At 36.0% G+C, this 16785-nt stretch overlaps 1 protein-coding gene across 1 annotated transcript in view; it reads left to right on the forward strand.

Moving 5' to 3' along the window:
* IL1RAPL1 (interleukin 1 receptor accessory protein like 1) overlaps positions 1-16785 on the forward strand; it is a gene marked incomplete at its 3' end in the record, with an annotated part of 758136 nt that overhangs the window by 388320 nt on the left and 353031 nt on the right. Inside the window, exon 3 of the mRNA XM_082779239.1 lies at positions 12143-12422. Within this exon, the coding sequence (XP_082635365.1) occupies positions 12143-12422 (280 nt within the window). The remainder of the gene's footprint in view (positions 1-12142; positions 12423-16785) is intronic.

A 16785-nucleotide genomic window follows, 5' to 3' on the forward strand; every position in this document is an offset into this window, starting at 1 on the left:
CAAATAGTAATGATTTTCATTTCTGTTACCTAATGAGATTAAAATACTGAACTACTGTATTACTCTAGTGGCCTCTTTCTGTTTGGTAAACTGGCTTAAGTGTGGCAAGTATGTAGCATATGGGAACAGAGGAAATGTCAAACTGTGGAGCAAAGATTTACAAAACCTAATAACTTTTGTAAGCTTTAGCTTCTAGACTTAATATAGGGAAAAAAAAAAAAAAAAAAGGAAAAGGCCAGATGCTATAATAATACGAGTCCTTCTAAGTTCTTCTTAAATGAAAGTAAAAGTGTACAAACAGATTTATAATGACTTTTTGTAATCTGTGAAGTGAGATTTACTGTATATTTTCTCTTTAAAGTTCAGTTAATATTGTTGTTCCTTACTAAGTCTTTAATGAATTTCCTGTTGGCTTTAAGCTACCATGTTTTGGACTTGGTAGCATCCGCAGGAAAATAATTTACACCATAAAAATGTCTTTAATTAAAATTTTATTTCTGTTTCATAAGCAAATGTGTTCTTTTTTTTTAATTATTATTATTATTATTATTATTTTTTAGCAATTCAAAGCTAAATGGTCCCTGCATTGCACACAGATGTAAGCTCTCATTGCAGTTGTGTGGGGCAGTTATGCTTTTTTTTTTTTTTTTTTCTTGCAATCCTGTTATTTAATAGATAAAAGTACTTTTGCTATAAAAAGAGATTTCTGTTAATTAAAAAAATCCCAAATGACAATGACCAAGTTCCTTATTTTGGCTAAGATGTGTTTTCTAATTGTTATGGTACCGAGAGCTGTATAGTAAGCTTCAGAGTAATACAAAATATACCTTTGGCCATTGAGGTGTTCACACAGAAACTTTTCAATGATTCTTGGGATTGAAAATAAATGCAAAAGAGAAGACAAATGTATCTCTTTCTGAGCCCTGGATACTTGTATGCTTACACATTAAGTAGTACACCCATAATGTAGCAGTATCAACCAAGATGTGTATTTTTTACTACTGCTATGTAAAGTATGTACTGTTATGTAACACAACTTTTAAAAATGACGGTGATGTTTTAAAGTAAATGTAAGCCCTGCCAAAGGGACAGCTACACCAAGGATACTTTTATTTTATTTTATTTTATTTTATTTTATTTTATTTTATTTTATTTTATTTTATTTTATTTTATTTTATTTTATTTTATTTTATTGTCTTTAATAATTATTTCCCCAAGTCTGTTGATAGGGCATTGATGGTTTGACCTACTCCATGGAAAAGCCCTCTGGCTTCCAATGCAGAAGTACTCATTGCCAGGCCACACACTGATGCCACAAAAGCCACAACCAATCAGAACGCTGTAATTGCTTGCTCAGTTCTTTTGTGTGCAGATACACACACAGTCAAAATGAAGCTCTGATATGCACATATACCACAGATTATTTAAAAAAAACTTGTCAGCTTTGACACAAATAAGTAACTTTTTCATATTGAGTAAAAGAAAAAAAACTTCCTAGAACTGCTTTACACTGTTAAATATTGTACTGTATTTTAACCTCTACTTAGTTGTAGATACAGATACAAATGTCTTTCAATACGTCCATGCCTACAGTTTGAGCTTAGCAGCATTAATTGTAGACTATAAATAGTCATCAAAATTCATAGGAGGTGTATGCAGTTAACGTGTAATATGGCAAGGAAAATTGTCAGTCCAAGATCATGGTTTTAAAATATTAATTCTCTCCATTTATTATAAGATTGAAAGATAGTGTAGAACAGAATGAGAAACAGAAATATGCATTTTTAATATGTGTTATTGCAGGCAACCTCATGGCTTATGTACACTTAATTACATGCTTAGACTTTCTAATCTTTGAACTTTTTAAAGTAAAAAAATTCCTTTGAATCAAAGTCTGTTTGAAGTAAATGTTTCTTCGGGTCTCAGATCCTCTGAAGCACTTACTACAAATCTTTTCATTTCTGTATAGTCCCAGTCAAGCATCCATGCTACTGCAGTTTAAGAAACTTCCAGCAGCTAAGCCACAGCAGCAAGGTGTTTGCACTCTCCTATACACATGATGTAATTTGACCCATTGTAATCCTTTTGTATTACAAACAAATCTGTTGAATTTTCTCATATTTAGTGCACATGGAGAATATTCACATGTTCAGTTATTTCATTTCAGCTGATATTCAGCAACTTGATAATGCAGCCATATTCTTTGCAGGATAAAAATTATGAAGGTCTAAAGTGCAGCTGCTGTCCCATGTGTTACTGTTTCAATGTGAAGAAAAACTTGGTATCCCCCATAATCTCCAAAATGAAGCTACTGGAGTACAGAATGAATTTTCAAAAGCAGTTTCAACAGTAAGAAGCGCTTATGGAGAAGCGCTTATATATAAATAACATCATTTGCCATACAATTGATGTTATGATACATTATTATGGTCCAGGGATTCTCTTTTCTTGGAAATCTTTCTAAAAGCGATCCTAATATGTGTTTGTTTAATTTTCAGAAATTAGAATAACCATTCGCCATTGTATTTTCTCTTAAGGTTGAGTTACTGTTTCAGTCATTTGTAATTCCAGAGGGAAATCTAAGACCAGTATATATCACAATTCAGGTACCTAAATCATATAGTGAACAATACAGATTGTAGGCAATTGCACCAATGAGAAGTTAACTTTCAAAATAAATCATAAAATGTTTGGAGACTAAGGAGGGAAGAGACTTGTATTCTTAATGTCTTAAAATGAACTGCTGATACTCCAGAGTAGTCAGGAAAGAAAGAAAGGCTGCGGAACTGTCCTCAAATAAAGATGTATAGTAAATAAAATAAACACACACACACACACAAAAAACAAACATTTCAGATCATTAATGCAGTTTTATATCAGGACAACAGAAATTATACTAGTAAATCAACTGCTATGTTTTGTGGCTGTTGATTACATTATGCTTCCATCTTTATGATGTAACTGTAAATATACATGTATAGATGTCTTAGATCCTGTCTGCCCTGAAGATACATTACTGAAAGAAGGTAGCATACAGAAGCACACAAAAGATTAGGTACCTGTGTATTAGGTCTGTTTGGGATGGAGTTAATTTTCTTCTTAGCCGGCCATATGGTGCTGTGTTTTGAATTTGAGGCCAAATCAGTGTTGATAACATATCAGCATTTTGACTATTGCTGAGCAACTCTTGCACAGCACCAAGGCTTTTTCTTTCTCTCACTCAACTGCCCCAAGCAGACAAGACTTGGGGGAAGGATTGGGCAAGAGACTGGGAGCGGACACAGACTGGTCAGCCAATCCAAGTTGGCCAAAGGAATATTCCACAACAACTAACATCATGCTAAGTGATAAAAAAAAAAAAGAAAAAGGGAGGGGGGAGTGGGGGGTAGGAAGAGGGGAGTGTCTCATTCAAGGTAGTTCTGTGTTGCAAAATATATTTATTCTATTCTCTCTTAAACAGCTTTGATATTCTTTATATATATATATATGTAATGGTGATAATTAATGGATTTCTATTAATTCAGGCAAAAATACTATTGCCTTGTTGTAGGTAAAAGGAAGAATGACATAAGGAATTTTGACTAGATAGACATAAAAATATTTTCACTCTTATCTTAAACCTAAATAATCCAGTATATGTACTTTGTTTCATCTTAATGTAGTATTCTGAAGCCAAGAAATAAAGAATTTAAAATTATTTTAAGGCAAACTATAGGGTGCGCTCTCCATTACTCTTCTTCTAGTGGATGAGTGCATTTTCCATGGTTTCCCAACTAATGAATCTGCCACTTTTAATGATTCTTTCAGGTGAGGCTGGAAAAATTATAATTTTTAGGAGTTAACATTTAATAAATGATATGAATCAAAATAACTTTTCAGTCTCAATGTTCTTCCTTTGCCTTTAATGCCTCAAATGTTCTTCCTTTTCCTTTATTGGCATCGTCTCATAACAGCCACCACACAATTCTAGTAGCCTACAAGGTAATTTTTGACAGAGTTTTATAAAGAATGTAAAATGTGATTTCAGAAGGAAAGTACTGTCTCAGACATAAGGGCTGCATAGTAGCATGCAGAGCTGTAATAGCAGCTTTAGTTAAAAAAGGAAATGTAAAAATGTATAAAATACACTTGATGAATTCATTTGAAAACATTACTACCAATGATAAATCTGTATTTTTTCATGTTTCCAATTTTATGTACTTTTTTGAAAGTACAAAGTCTAAGTGGTCTAAGAATAGAAGTGAACTCATTTTCTTTCTCATCTTCATGCATGTTACATTTTTAACTCTGTTTCTTTGTTCTTGTTATAATTCATTTTATAGCAAATGAAAGGATATGCAAACCAAAAATAGATATTTTTGCATTTCTTCATAAAAAGAACATGCAATAGAATACCACGTGTTATGTTACATAGAGCTAATAGGCACAAGTACTAATGAGTGTGTTATAATGATTAATGCTCATCTGAAATTACTATTATTATTATTTATTTTTTTTTATTTTTAATGCTGGCTAGTTTAAGCAAAAAGAAACAATCCTGGTAGGTCAAATGAGATAAACCAGAGCAGATTGATGGTTTTAATTTTGTGATTTTGAGGGTTAAATATTGTGAAAATTGCTGCTGTAGAACAACTTTATATGGGAAGTCATTTCATTTTAAGTCTTGTGCATCTCTTGATAATCTTTCAACAACTTTTTCTATGAACAGCCTACGAACAGGAGCTGGTTTTCCTGACAGATTCCTGACAGATTTCCCCTCACTTCCAGTTTCCACAAAAAATCTTAGCCACACAGCTACAATACCTTTGCTCACTTCTTCTGCCCATCACATTTTCTCTCCCTAACTATTGTCATCTAATTTTTTCTTCCACTAATGCCTTCTTTTCCAAGCTCTAGGTCCAAGACCAGGTGCCTTTTCCCTTATTTCGCAATTTTTTCCCATCTTTCACAATTTATGAAATCTCTTCCCTGTCCCATTTGGTTGCAAATGGCTGATGTGTTCAAAAGCCCTAATGTGGCTGGCAATTGGCAAATAGATAAAAAGTGCATGGTGACATTGCATTACTCTGTATATAGGTCATCAGGTTAAGAATGGAACAACAAACACAGATAAACAGAAAAAAAGAAAAAAAAAAAAGTAATATATATATTTATATATACATATATTAAATGTAATAGATTTGGAAGAATTTACTGTTATTGATTTAGAGTTGTGAATATTTTAGGGTAATTGTTTTCAATTAATGTCAGACCTAAATTGTTTAGATTTTTAGATTCCAGGAATGTGGATTCTGATCAATGTATTGGAAACTTGAAGACTTACATGAACTCTGAAACCTATAAGCTGAATCAAAGCTTTTGAATGAAGCCAGGTTGTAGCAGTGAACGCAGGAGGCTGTAGCTCTATTTTCGCCTTTTCAGCACTGAATTTTCTCTTGAAAATAATGTATATGATCCTGAAAAATGAAAGGGAAAAACTCTTTGAAATGTTAAATTATTTTGTGTGCTGGGTCCTATAAAAAATTACAGCCCATGAGGAGCTTGTTTATCCATCAAAACAATCTCATTATTAGGACAGCGGTGTAGTGTGGTTTACTTCATACCTTGAAATCACTCAAAGAAATAACTGAGTGAATGATATTCACCCTCCTCTCTCTATTATGTTGTTATGTGCAGAAATAGCTGGCAGCATATTAAAATAGAGATCAGGGACTGAAACCATTCATTTCAATGCAGTTCTGAAATTTCAAAGCTGATGAATTTTCCAATTCATAAAATAATAATAATAATATAAAAAGATGATTGACTGCTTTATGATGTGACAATAGAAATAAAAACATCTGGTAAGTCTTGAGGGAATTTCTTTTCCACAGTTGTTTTTCACCAGCATAAATGTAGATGTTGATTCTAGCAGCAATAACTAAAAAGGGAAGCATTAATTTTTTTCTTCAGTAAATACTTGCCTACATGTAAAGAAAATAAAGAAAATCCTGTCAAAATAGAAATAAACCACAATTAGAACACAAAATTGAATAGAAATTTAATATTAACATTTAATATTAATATTTAATATTAAACTTTAAACCTTAGCTCTTTTCTGTCCCTGCTTATGAAGGTAGTAACACAGGTATTGAACACCTAACTGCATATATATGTGACATTTTTAAGGAACCAATGTCAATAGAAAAATCTAAAGATTTCTCTGAACGTAAGAGGCATCTTGAATATAATTAATCTTTGAAAATTGCATGCTTCAAGGAGTTGGAAATCAGGATTTTAATTAGGTTCCTCATACATCCAAGTTTTCCTAGACTGAAAAATGCATATGTACTCTATGCACCACATGCAGAGTGTACGTAGGAAGTGCCAGTTACAGTGCATGCATGCTACCATCTGTTGTAGTATTCACAGTAATCTCAGTTTGAAGACTATGACTAGACTATGTGTTTTTAAGACTCTTTATACTCCTCTGTTGCTGTGGGATAGGAACATTTCAAGCACAGATAGACATTTACCTCCTAAAATATCACCATTATCACAGAATGGTGCCTGTGTCTTATGATGAGAATTATGAACTTCTCTTATAGCTTTCCAAATTGCATTAACGCCTAGGAGAATAGGTGAAGTTACATTGTCTGTGAAGTAGCGTGAGGTATTTCCTCTAAGAATTTTAAGGTATTAAAGCTTCTAGCTGTGATAAGGTTAATACAGTTTTGATTTGAACATCAGTGTAAGCGGAGTTTAATATGGTATGATATTTATGTAAGTATGAAGTGAAGTGCTGTCATGTTCACTCCATTTGAAAGACCATGCTGAAAAGAGGACAAATATTTTGTTAAGATCTCTGAATGTGATCAAAGCCATTTTTCTGGAGAGGACATGGATTGCCTCATTTTATCTTGGATAATTAAAAATCTCAGACATTTTTTAATGTTTTAAATCATGGGTTTCTCTTTTGTAGTTGTTTGTGGTGAGTTAACCTTGGCTGGCTGCCAGGTGCCTACTGTACTGCACCCTTATTTCTCCTTAACAAGACAGGGTTAGAAAATAGGATGAAAACAATGTATTGGTTGAGATAAAGGCAAGGAGATCACTCACCAATTATTGTCATAGACAAAACAGACTCAACTAGGGGAAGATTAATTTAATTTATTGCCAATTAAAAATTTAAGTAGGATAGTAAGAAAAAAAAAAAAAAAAAAAAAAAAAGACAAAACCACCTCTCCCTTCTTCTAAGGCTTAACTACATTCTTTTTTTCCCAACTCTTCCACTACCTCCTCATCCTACCCCTCCCCAAGTGGCATAGAGAAGGTAGGTAATAGGGGTTCATAACTTTTCATTTATGCCCCTAATTCCTCATTTTTTTCCCTTGCTCCAGTGTGGGGTCCCTCCCATGGATACTTCATGGCCTGCTGCAATTGGGCTACAGTTTTTCAAGAACAGGTCCAGCTTAGTTCCTTCTTGTGGACTGTGGTTATTCAAAAACTGCTCCTGCATGGGCTCCTCTCCACAGGCTGCAGCTCCAGCCTGGGGCCTGCTCCTGCGGGGGCTCTCCATGGGCTGCAGCCTCCTCCAGGCCACATCCACCTGCTCCACTGGGGCTCCTCCACAGGCTGCAGCACGGAGATCTGCTCCATGTGGGACCCATGGGCTGCAGGGGGACAGCCTGCTCCACCAGGGGCCTCTCCATGACCTTCAGGGGAGCTGCTGCTCTATGCCTAGAGCACCTCCTGTCCTCCTTCTGCACTGACCTGGGGGGCTACATCATTGTTCCTCTCAAATTTTCTCTCTCACAGATGTTGTGCAGTGTTTTTCACCATTTTTAAAGTATGTTCTCACAGAGACACTGCCAGCATTACTGAAGGGCTTAGCTTTGGCCAGCAGCAGGTGCCTTTTGAAGCTGGATGGAACTGATTCTGTCTGAAGTGGGGAAGCTCCTGGGTTATCCTTCCAGAGGCCACCCCTGTAGCCCCTGCCCCCTGCTACCAAAAGTTCGCCACATAAGCCCAATATCACACCATGACCTGCTACTTGTCTGTTTTTGTGTATCTAAAAATGATGTCACAGATATTTAAATTTTACAAAACATGCAAGCAAGCAAACCAAATTAGAACTTTTACTAAAGCTCAAGTTAAAAAAAAAAAAAAAGAAAAAAAGAAAAAAATATATATATAAAATACAAATCCATAATCTTATGAGCACACTAATATTCATATTTGTGTAACTTGCTGATCTCTTAATCCATCTGGTGAGACATACTGATATGGTTATTGCCAACAAACTACTAAGTAGTTTGGTATATAGTTACATTAAAATCTAATGTTTGTTTTACTTTGCTATATGAAATATTAAGGTTAAAAATTAGACAATTCTATACATTTAGGAGATTTTGATTTACATTTTCTTTCCACAGAAATGTCATCCAAATATATATATCATATAGATATGTCACACAGAATTAATGTAAGTGCAATTCCTACAAACTCAGTTTATTTTTAATATTCTCCTTAAAATTCAAGAATGAAACTTTGAAAACTTTAGTTCATGCAAAACTTTGGATATTTTGTCTGTTTGTTCATGACTATTGAATGCCTTCTAGGCCCTATGCCTGAGCCTAATAAAATGGACTTCATGTGATCCTTGGTACGGGAACAGCGTGCTGAAAAAAAAAGTTTAAAATAGTTGAAAATCTGCTCTGCATAGTTTATTCTTCATTAAATAGAAAGTCTGGAAACCGAGTTGGTGTATTATTGTAGGATTCGTGGATTCCTCAAGTTCAAGGAATAGAGAGCCATTAGAGAGCCAAATATCCTGAGAGGGAAAAAAACAAAAAACAAACAAACAAAAAAAACACTAATATTATAAATGAAATTGTAGTAACTTAATTAGACAGTGAAAGGCAATATTACAATTTGATAATCAAGTATGATGAAGAAGCTATTAGCTGTTAACTTGCATAATGGAATTAATGCTGCTTAGAGGTGTATTTTAATTCATTTTTGGCATTGGGATTTAGAAGCAGAGAGAAATAGAATCAGATCAGAGAGAGAATGTTCTTTTAGAAAGGTAAAATATGAAATGATCAAGGATGTAAATGAATTTGGAAATAAATGGAAGATAGTTTCTTAAGTCCTGTGGAAAGCCATACTGCAGTTTTGTATCCATTCACTTCACTTGCTGCAAACATTCATCTCCATCTTTTTGGAGCCTTGTCAAGTTTACTAATTTTTAGGGACTGTTGAGTAGGAATATGAAAACAGGGACGTAATGTCTTTTCCTGTCCTTAAAAGTAAACATAGGAGGACACAGTCCAAAGGCATATATTTCACTATGAGAATTCTGTTCACTGCACAGACGGACCTTTTTTTTTTTTATTTTTTTTATTTTTTATTTTCTATGTTTGCTCTGCAAGCTCTTAGCACTGTGAAGTGGCAAATGCAAAGGCCAAATACTTATATGAGTCATAGGTATGCATTTTAAGGTGAAATAAATTGACCTTTGTATGTACTGATTGCTGTATAGTGTCTGGTGTGAGGGCCTAGTTAGCTAGGCAATGCTGAACAATAAAGTTTTAAATGAATGAACCTAATTGTGAATTTTCATTGTTGAAATTCTTTCTGTGAGGGTATATGGAAGGAGAGTGTCTGCTCCTTTAACAGTATTTGGCAAGGATGTTTATCTAATGCAACAAGGGATAATAAGAAAAGGAAGAAGTGATGGAAACCAAGTCTGGTCAGTCAAACTAATTGATAAGGGCATGTGAGAATGTGGGAATGTTTATTGCAGCTGGACTGACAGGATTTCTAAATGGGTAGACAATCACAAGAAACAAACTGCCCAGTCACACTAATTGGTGGGCTAAAATGCTACAGGCACTACCTCCAGGAAGGATGAACCTTGCATCTGGTAAGATTGTCAACTCCAGCATCCAGACTGGGAAGGTGTAGAAACTGCAGAGCTCTTCAAATCCATTGGTAGTGTGCAAGGGGAAGTAGGAACAGGAAGAACAAAGAGCAGGGATGGCTAGAAAAAGACCAATGTGTAAATTGGGGCCAGTAAGTGCTGTTGTATGGCCAAGCTTTGTGCCCGATCACCAGTCTGTCCTATCTTATTTATCTCATTAAATGTTTTCTTAACTCTCTGTGCATATTCACAGTCTCTCTCCCATGTGCATGAGCATTGCAATGATTAAGTGCCAGCTGCTGTTGAGGCCTCTCTGTATGTAAGTGGAATTGCTGCCAACTACTAGAGTCAGACACCAGGGATTTGGACACCCCTGGCCTGTGATGCCAGCTACTGGAGAGAGGGGGGTCCCAGCATCAGCTGCTAGAGCAATTAGAGTCTTCTGCTCCCAGACATGGGGTGGGAACAATGTCTTTTCCCAAACCAGCTACTTGTGTGGACCAGAATGGGTGAGGCAAGTGTGAGCTCCATGTTGTCAGCTGGACAACAGGGCTGGGGGTCACAGCCTGGTGCCACTGTTGGAGGGGGCACATGCCTGTATTTTGCCAATCTGCTCTGTGGGAGGAGAGGAGGGAGGGGGAAGGGGGTGGGGGGGGGCAGAAAGGGGTGGAGGTATTCACTAGCAAACTTTAAGCTGGACCAGATGGGGAGTAGTGAGGGCCTTGGGTATCTGGGGTATCAGGTAGGCAGGGAGTCCATGCTAGTATGCTTAGGGAGACCTGTGAATGTGGTGTGCACAAGGGTGCAAGTGCTGTGTTTGTGCAGCAAACTTCAAGCTGGACCAGCCAGTGAGTAGGCGAACTTGAAGTGGGTATGGGGCTCGGGATCTGGAGAGGGGTGCTAGGTGGCTGTGCCAGTACTGGAAGAATCTGTGAATGTGTGTGTGCTTGTGAACCTAGAGCATGTCCCCTGTATGTGCCTTCGCTAGTAGACTTTGATCTCTACCAGCTGGAGAGGAGCAAGGGGTCTCAGCTAGCTGTGTCCTGTGCGTAAGTTCTGCAGGAAGCAGGCCTTGGGTGAGGCAGCCTGTGTGACCAGTTGTGTCAGTGTGTCTGTGTGTCTCTATCTGTGTCAGTGCGTCTCTAGGCCATGTCCTTAGCTATGTCCTTAGCTTTGGTACAGGTTGGACCTTCCAATTGGAAACAGCTGCCACATCCCCCAGTCTGGGTAGAGTCAGTGTGCACCAGGCAGGCCCCTGCAGCCAGGCAGCAGCACACTTTCCTCACTTAACACCTTAAAAGACAAAGAAACAAATCAAAACCAAGTAACCAACCAACAAAACAAATGAAATCCATAAACTGTTGTTAAGGAAAGCATTGTAGGAATTAAGTTTATATTCTCCTTTAGTTGTTTTGGTATTTTTTATTAAAAATCTTGTGGGGCTTTTTTTTGGGGGGGGAGTGGGGGGGTGGGGAGGGATTGTTCTTTTGAAAGCGAAAGAATTCTGATATTGCCTTCTGAGGAACAGTTGTTTTGGAACAGTATTGATATTGTCTGACATTATTCAACAGGTGAATAATATGAAAATTATTATAAAACTATTTCTAATCAGGACAGGAAAAAATAAAAACATGAATCATTTTAAGAAATCTGCAGTGAACTTCTAGAAAATCAGAAATTTGAATTAAGAGCCTGGCACTCTCTTTTTTTTGCACATTTTCTCTTGTTTCTGTTTTTAAGACAGCTTAAAAACAGAAACTCCTTCAAATCCAACTTTCATAGTTTTTGATTCAGTCCGCAGTTCCTTGTCCTAACATCTCTTGAGTAATGCTTATTTATTTTACATTGTTATCCTGAAGTTATTTGATTAATGCAATTCAGTGATTATGACACCCTGTGTCCCACATGGCTTCCGTGTTGCATCAGTTTAATTTCAGTATTTTCTAACTGCTCATGCTGGAGTTCCACAAAACAAAAAGAACAATTGCTCAGTTATCTCTGAAATTATCAGCATTTAATGAAAATTGTCTTATTAACTTTGTTCTGCATACAAAAGTACAAGAAATAAATGGTGTGAAAATACAGTTAATTTTTCAGGGATCAGAAGATTACTGCTATTCACTCAATGGACTTTGTCTCAAATGCAGTACGCTCTGCATAAATGCAGTACGCTCTAATAAAGCTTGCAATATAAACTGAGCTCTCTGGTAATATCTTTTAATTTCTCTTCTCTTTTAGTTGATGGATGCACTGACTGGTCTGTGGATTACAAGAAATATCAAGTTCTAGTGGGAGAACCTGTTCGTATAAAATGTGCACTTTTTTATGGATATATTAGAGCTAATTACTCCCTAGCACAAAGTGCTGGACTCAGTTTGATGTGGTACAAAAGCTCTGGACCGGGAGATTTTGAGGAACCTATAGCTTTTGATGGAACTAGAATGAGCAAAGAAGAAGATTCCATTTGGTTTCGACCAACAGTGGTACAAGACAGCGGACTCTATGCATGTGTGATAAGGTACTGGATTTTAATATACTGCATTTTAATAACACAGATACCAAGCATGGCTCATAATAGTGAGACTTCTATGCAAAGAAAAATATTTTTTGTTTGTTCCTTTTTCTTCTCCTCTTCCTATTCCTTTCCCTGAAGTTTTGTTTTGTGTTAATTAGAAATTGTTGCTGAATGTCTTGAATATGTATATTTTTTAACTTTAGGTTATATATGGCAGCATCAAAATTTATAAGGTGGGTGGGACTGGATGTTGGGTCCTGTGTTGTTGGGTTTGATTCTGGTTTAACTCCAACAATCACTCTCCTAGAGTTAAAAGTTCCCTTTGCACGTTTGAGTTTCTTTTTAAATGAATTTTGTACATGTTTTCCTGTAAAAAGTTGTCATTTGATAAAAAGTAGTTGCATCAAGGAAAACAGAGTATCATTATGGTGAAGTTTCAGAAGTTTTATGGGCACATATCCTTTATAATCACAGTTTATTTAACCTGATAATATAAGCTCCATGTCAGATATCTTTCAAAGGTATTTAACCTTCTGATGCATCAAGTCTTATGACCATAACTGGGGCTAGATTCATATTCCTGCTCCAACAAGAGTTGAATTACTTTTTGAATTTTTAAAATGCTTTGCTGTAAGGTATTGTTTCCAGGTCTTTGCATTCAAAAAAATCAGCTAGGCAATTTGTTTTTGTCTCATGCATTTATGCTAGATTTTCATTTGATGTGAAATTATGCAAATTAGAATTTGTACGTAAGAGGTACAGGGAAGAGTCACTGCTAATTGTTCAAAGGTTTGAAACATTTGGTTATTGTTCATAGGCAAACAGATGAAGCACTGTTCTTTTCTCTGCACATATCTGTAAAATGATGTTGTTACTCACACACAAGAAAAAGAGTAAGGCAGCTGAGGGACTAGACAAGAGAATGCATGATGAAACTATTCTGATGTTGCAAGGAAAATAAAAAAATATCTTAGCAGAACCTGAAGTCCTGTGAAATTTAGTGTCTCCTACAGTTTTATATTTGAAGGGATGCAGGGAAGGAACGCTGTCAGGGTTGTGTGTGGTGAAGGATTTGTTTTTACTAGATTTATTTTTTTAACATTTGTTCTTTGAGCCCCTTATATAACCTGTGAGACATTTTGGATCGCATCATTTATTCAATAGTATTTTCAGCATGTGTCTTCTTCATGTTTTTTCTTCTGAAGGTGATGGCTTTCTTTATAAGAAAATCATAAAATATTACACACTGTGTTACTTACTTAAAGGAGAACATTTATATGTGTTTAGATTAATATGTTTTCAGATGAGTGTGTAACAGTAGCCATGAAAATGGCAACACTATTGGTAATTACAGGCCTGTCAGTCTCACTTCAATGCCTGGTAAAATTATGGAGAAGATTATTATGGGAATTATTGAAAAAAAAATGAAGGACAATGTGGTCATTGATCACAGAGAACACAGGTTCAGAAGGGGAAGGTCCTGCTTAAAAAATGTAATTTCTGACTAGGTCACCCATCTAGCTGACCGAGGGAAGCCAACTGATGTAATGAATTGATGAAATAATGAAATGATGTTCTTGAATTTCAGTAAAGCTTTTGATACTGGTTTTCACAGTATCCTTTGGGACAAAACGTTCAGCTAGATTAAAAAAAAAAAAAAGTACAATGGGTGAACAATTGTTGATGGTTTGGACTCAAAGGTATATAGTAAATGGGGTTACATCAGTCTGGTGGCTAGTCACTAGTAGGGTTTCTCATGGCTCCATATTAGGGCCACTTCTCTTCAACATTTTCATAAATTACTTGGATATAGTATGAGAAAGTGTTTAGGATGTTTTAGTGTTTAGCTGTTTCAGTGCAGATGACACTAAACTGGGAGGACTATTGACTCTGTAAAAGATAGAGAAGTCTTGCAGAGGGATCTTGACAAATTAGAGAGGCAGGCAATCACAAACGATATGAAGTTTAACAAGAGCAAGTGGCAGATTCTGCACCTGGGACAGGGCAACCCTGGCAATATGTACAGACTGGGAGACCAGAAGCTGGAAAGCAGCGCTGCAGAAAGGGACCTGGGGTTTTTGGTCAATAGCAGGTTGAATATGAGTCAATGATGTGCCTTGGCAGCCTTGGCAGGAAGGCCAACTGCATCCTTAGGTGAATCAAGCACGGCATTGCTAGGCAGTCAAGGGAAGTGATTGTCCTGCACTGCCCTGTACTGGTTCTGACTCATCTTAAGTACTGTGTGCTGTTTGGGGCACCACAATACAAAAAGGAGAAAACTATTAGAGAGCATCCAAAGGAGGGCTACAAAGATGGAGAAAGATCTAGAGAGCAAGATTTATGAGGAGTGGCTGAAGTCACTTGGTTTGTTCAGCGTAGAGGAGAGGCTGCTGGGAGACCTCATGGCAGCCTACAGCATCCTCATGAGGGAAGAGGAGGGGCAGATGCTGATTCCTTCTCTCTGGTGACAGCAACAGGACTCAAAGGAGCAGCATAAAGATGCATCATGTTCAGTCTGGATGTTAGGAAAATATTCTTCTCTGAGAGGGAGGCTGGGCACTGGAACAGGCTCCCTGGGGAAGTGGTCATGGCACTGAGCCTGCCTGAGCTCAAGAATTTCTTGGACAATGTTCTCAGACATACAGTCTGATTTTTGAGTGGTCCTTTGGGGACCCAGGAGTTGGACTTGATGATCTTTGTGGCTCCCTTCCAACTCAGTATATTTTATGATTCAGTTATTCCATCGTGCAATTTGACATACCATAATTAATACTCGTTTAGACAAATAAAATCGTAATATCTCATGTAGGGCTTTCTAGCAATTACAGATAAATGATTCATTATGATAATCAGTCATTGTTTAACATTTGTTTATCATGCCAACTTGTGTTCATGCTTTTTGTAAACATACTTCTTTTCAGTCTGGGGGTATGTAAGGGCTTTTTCTAATCTTCTTTAAGATACATACTGCTTTTGTAGCACATACATGTATGTAATTTCCAGCTGTCAGTGCTCATATGTGTAGAGTGATTTTGGATTAAAAATAATAATAATAAGTAGCTTGTGATCTTGAATATTACGAAAAGTTACAAAGCTTCTCAGCTTGAGATCCACTAGAATAAGTAGGTGCTTGTTGAACAGTGGTACCCAGAAGTCTGTGTTTGTTGTTATATATTAATGTTTCAGATATAGATTTGTTTAACAGAGCCTTTCAATTTTTTGATCAAGGTGGTTATTGGTAGAATCCTTATCTCAGAATGAAAGAAATGTATTCCTTTGTTTTTTATGCTTACAGTTAAAGGTTACCTTCAAATAGTTTGGAATGCCAGTTTGGAATGCTAGTTTAGAATCAACTTTAAAACTGAATATTTTATGTTCTTGTAGTAACTATGTATTTAATATTTTAGTTGGGAATAAACAAACTGAATTCCTCAGTAGTATAGCGGTTTCTTTTTCTTCCGTTTTTTTTCCCTTCCTCTTACCTTAAGAGGCTGGGTTGATGCCATCTGGTAAAAAATATGTACTTTATCTATACTTCCAAAGTTATTGCTATAGAAATATAGAAATATATATAGAAATATGTATATAGAAATACATATAGAAATATAGAAATATATAGAAATATAGCAAAAACTCTCACATCAATACCTGCCTTCTGCTCTCATCACTAAAAGCAGAATACTAAACTCTGCTTCCACTTTATATTTTAATACTCATAAACCATTAAAAAAAATGGAGAAGGATTAGTGAACAAGAACTATACTTCTTTCAGGGATCATGATGAAGATTGCAGATATGAAATTAAATGATTTTTCTTACAGATTGGAAGATTTATATAATTTTCATTAAGAGGGCTTTAAACACCTTCAGAATGATGTTATGATGTATTCTAGTTTTTAAGACTCAATTGAGAAGCTCAGTTAAGGTATGTAACCAGTAACAAACCAATGTTCAGTGTGGTGCTTGCAACAGCTTGTGTAGGAGAGCAGGGACAAGAGATGTACATGTACATTTAATGGCAGACAGTAAAGGGCAAATGGGTAAAAGGAGAACTGTTCTCCTGAACATTTCAGACTTTCTAGAAGGGGTGGGACAATACTGTACTAGCTATTTTGTTGTTCACAAACTCCTTTCTTCACAGTTCTGTGCCTTTGATACCTGTGACAACAGTAAGGAAAGGAAATGTATCTATTGCACAGGAAGGGTATAAATTAAAATGCTGGCACTATATATATATATATATATATATATATGTATATATATATATACATAATATATATATATATGTATATATATATACACATATATGGCACTATATATATATGTATATATGTGTATATATATATATACATATATATATACATAT

Source organism: Aythya marila (assembly GCF_965140915.1).
Source record: "Aythya marila genome assembly, chromosome: 1".
NCBI classification, from domain to species: domain Eukaryota; kingdom Metazoa; phylum Chordata; class Aves; order Anseriformes; family Anatidae; genus Aythya; species Aythya marila.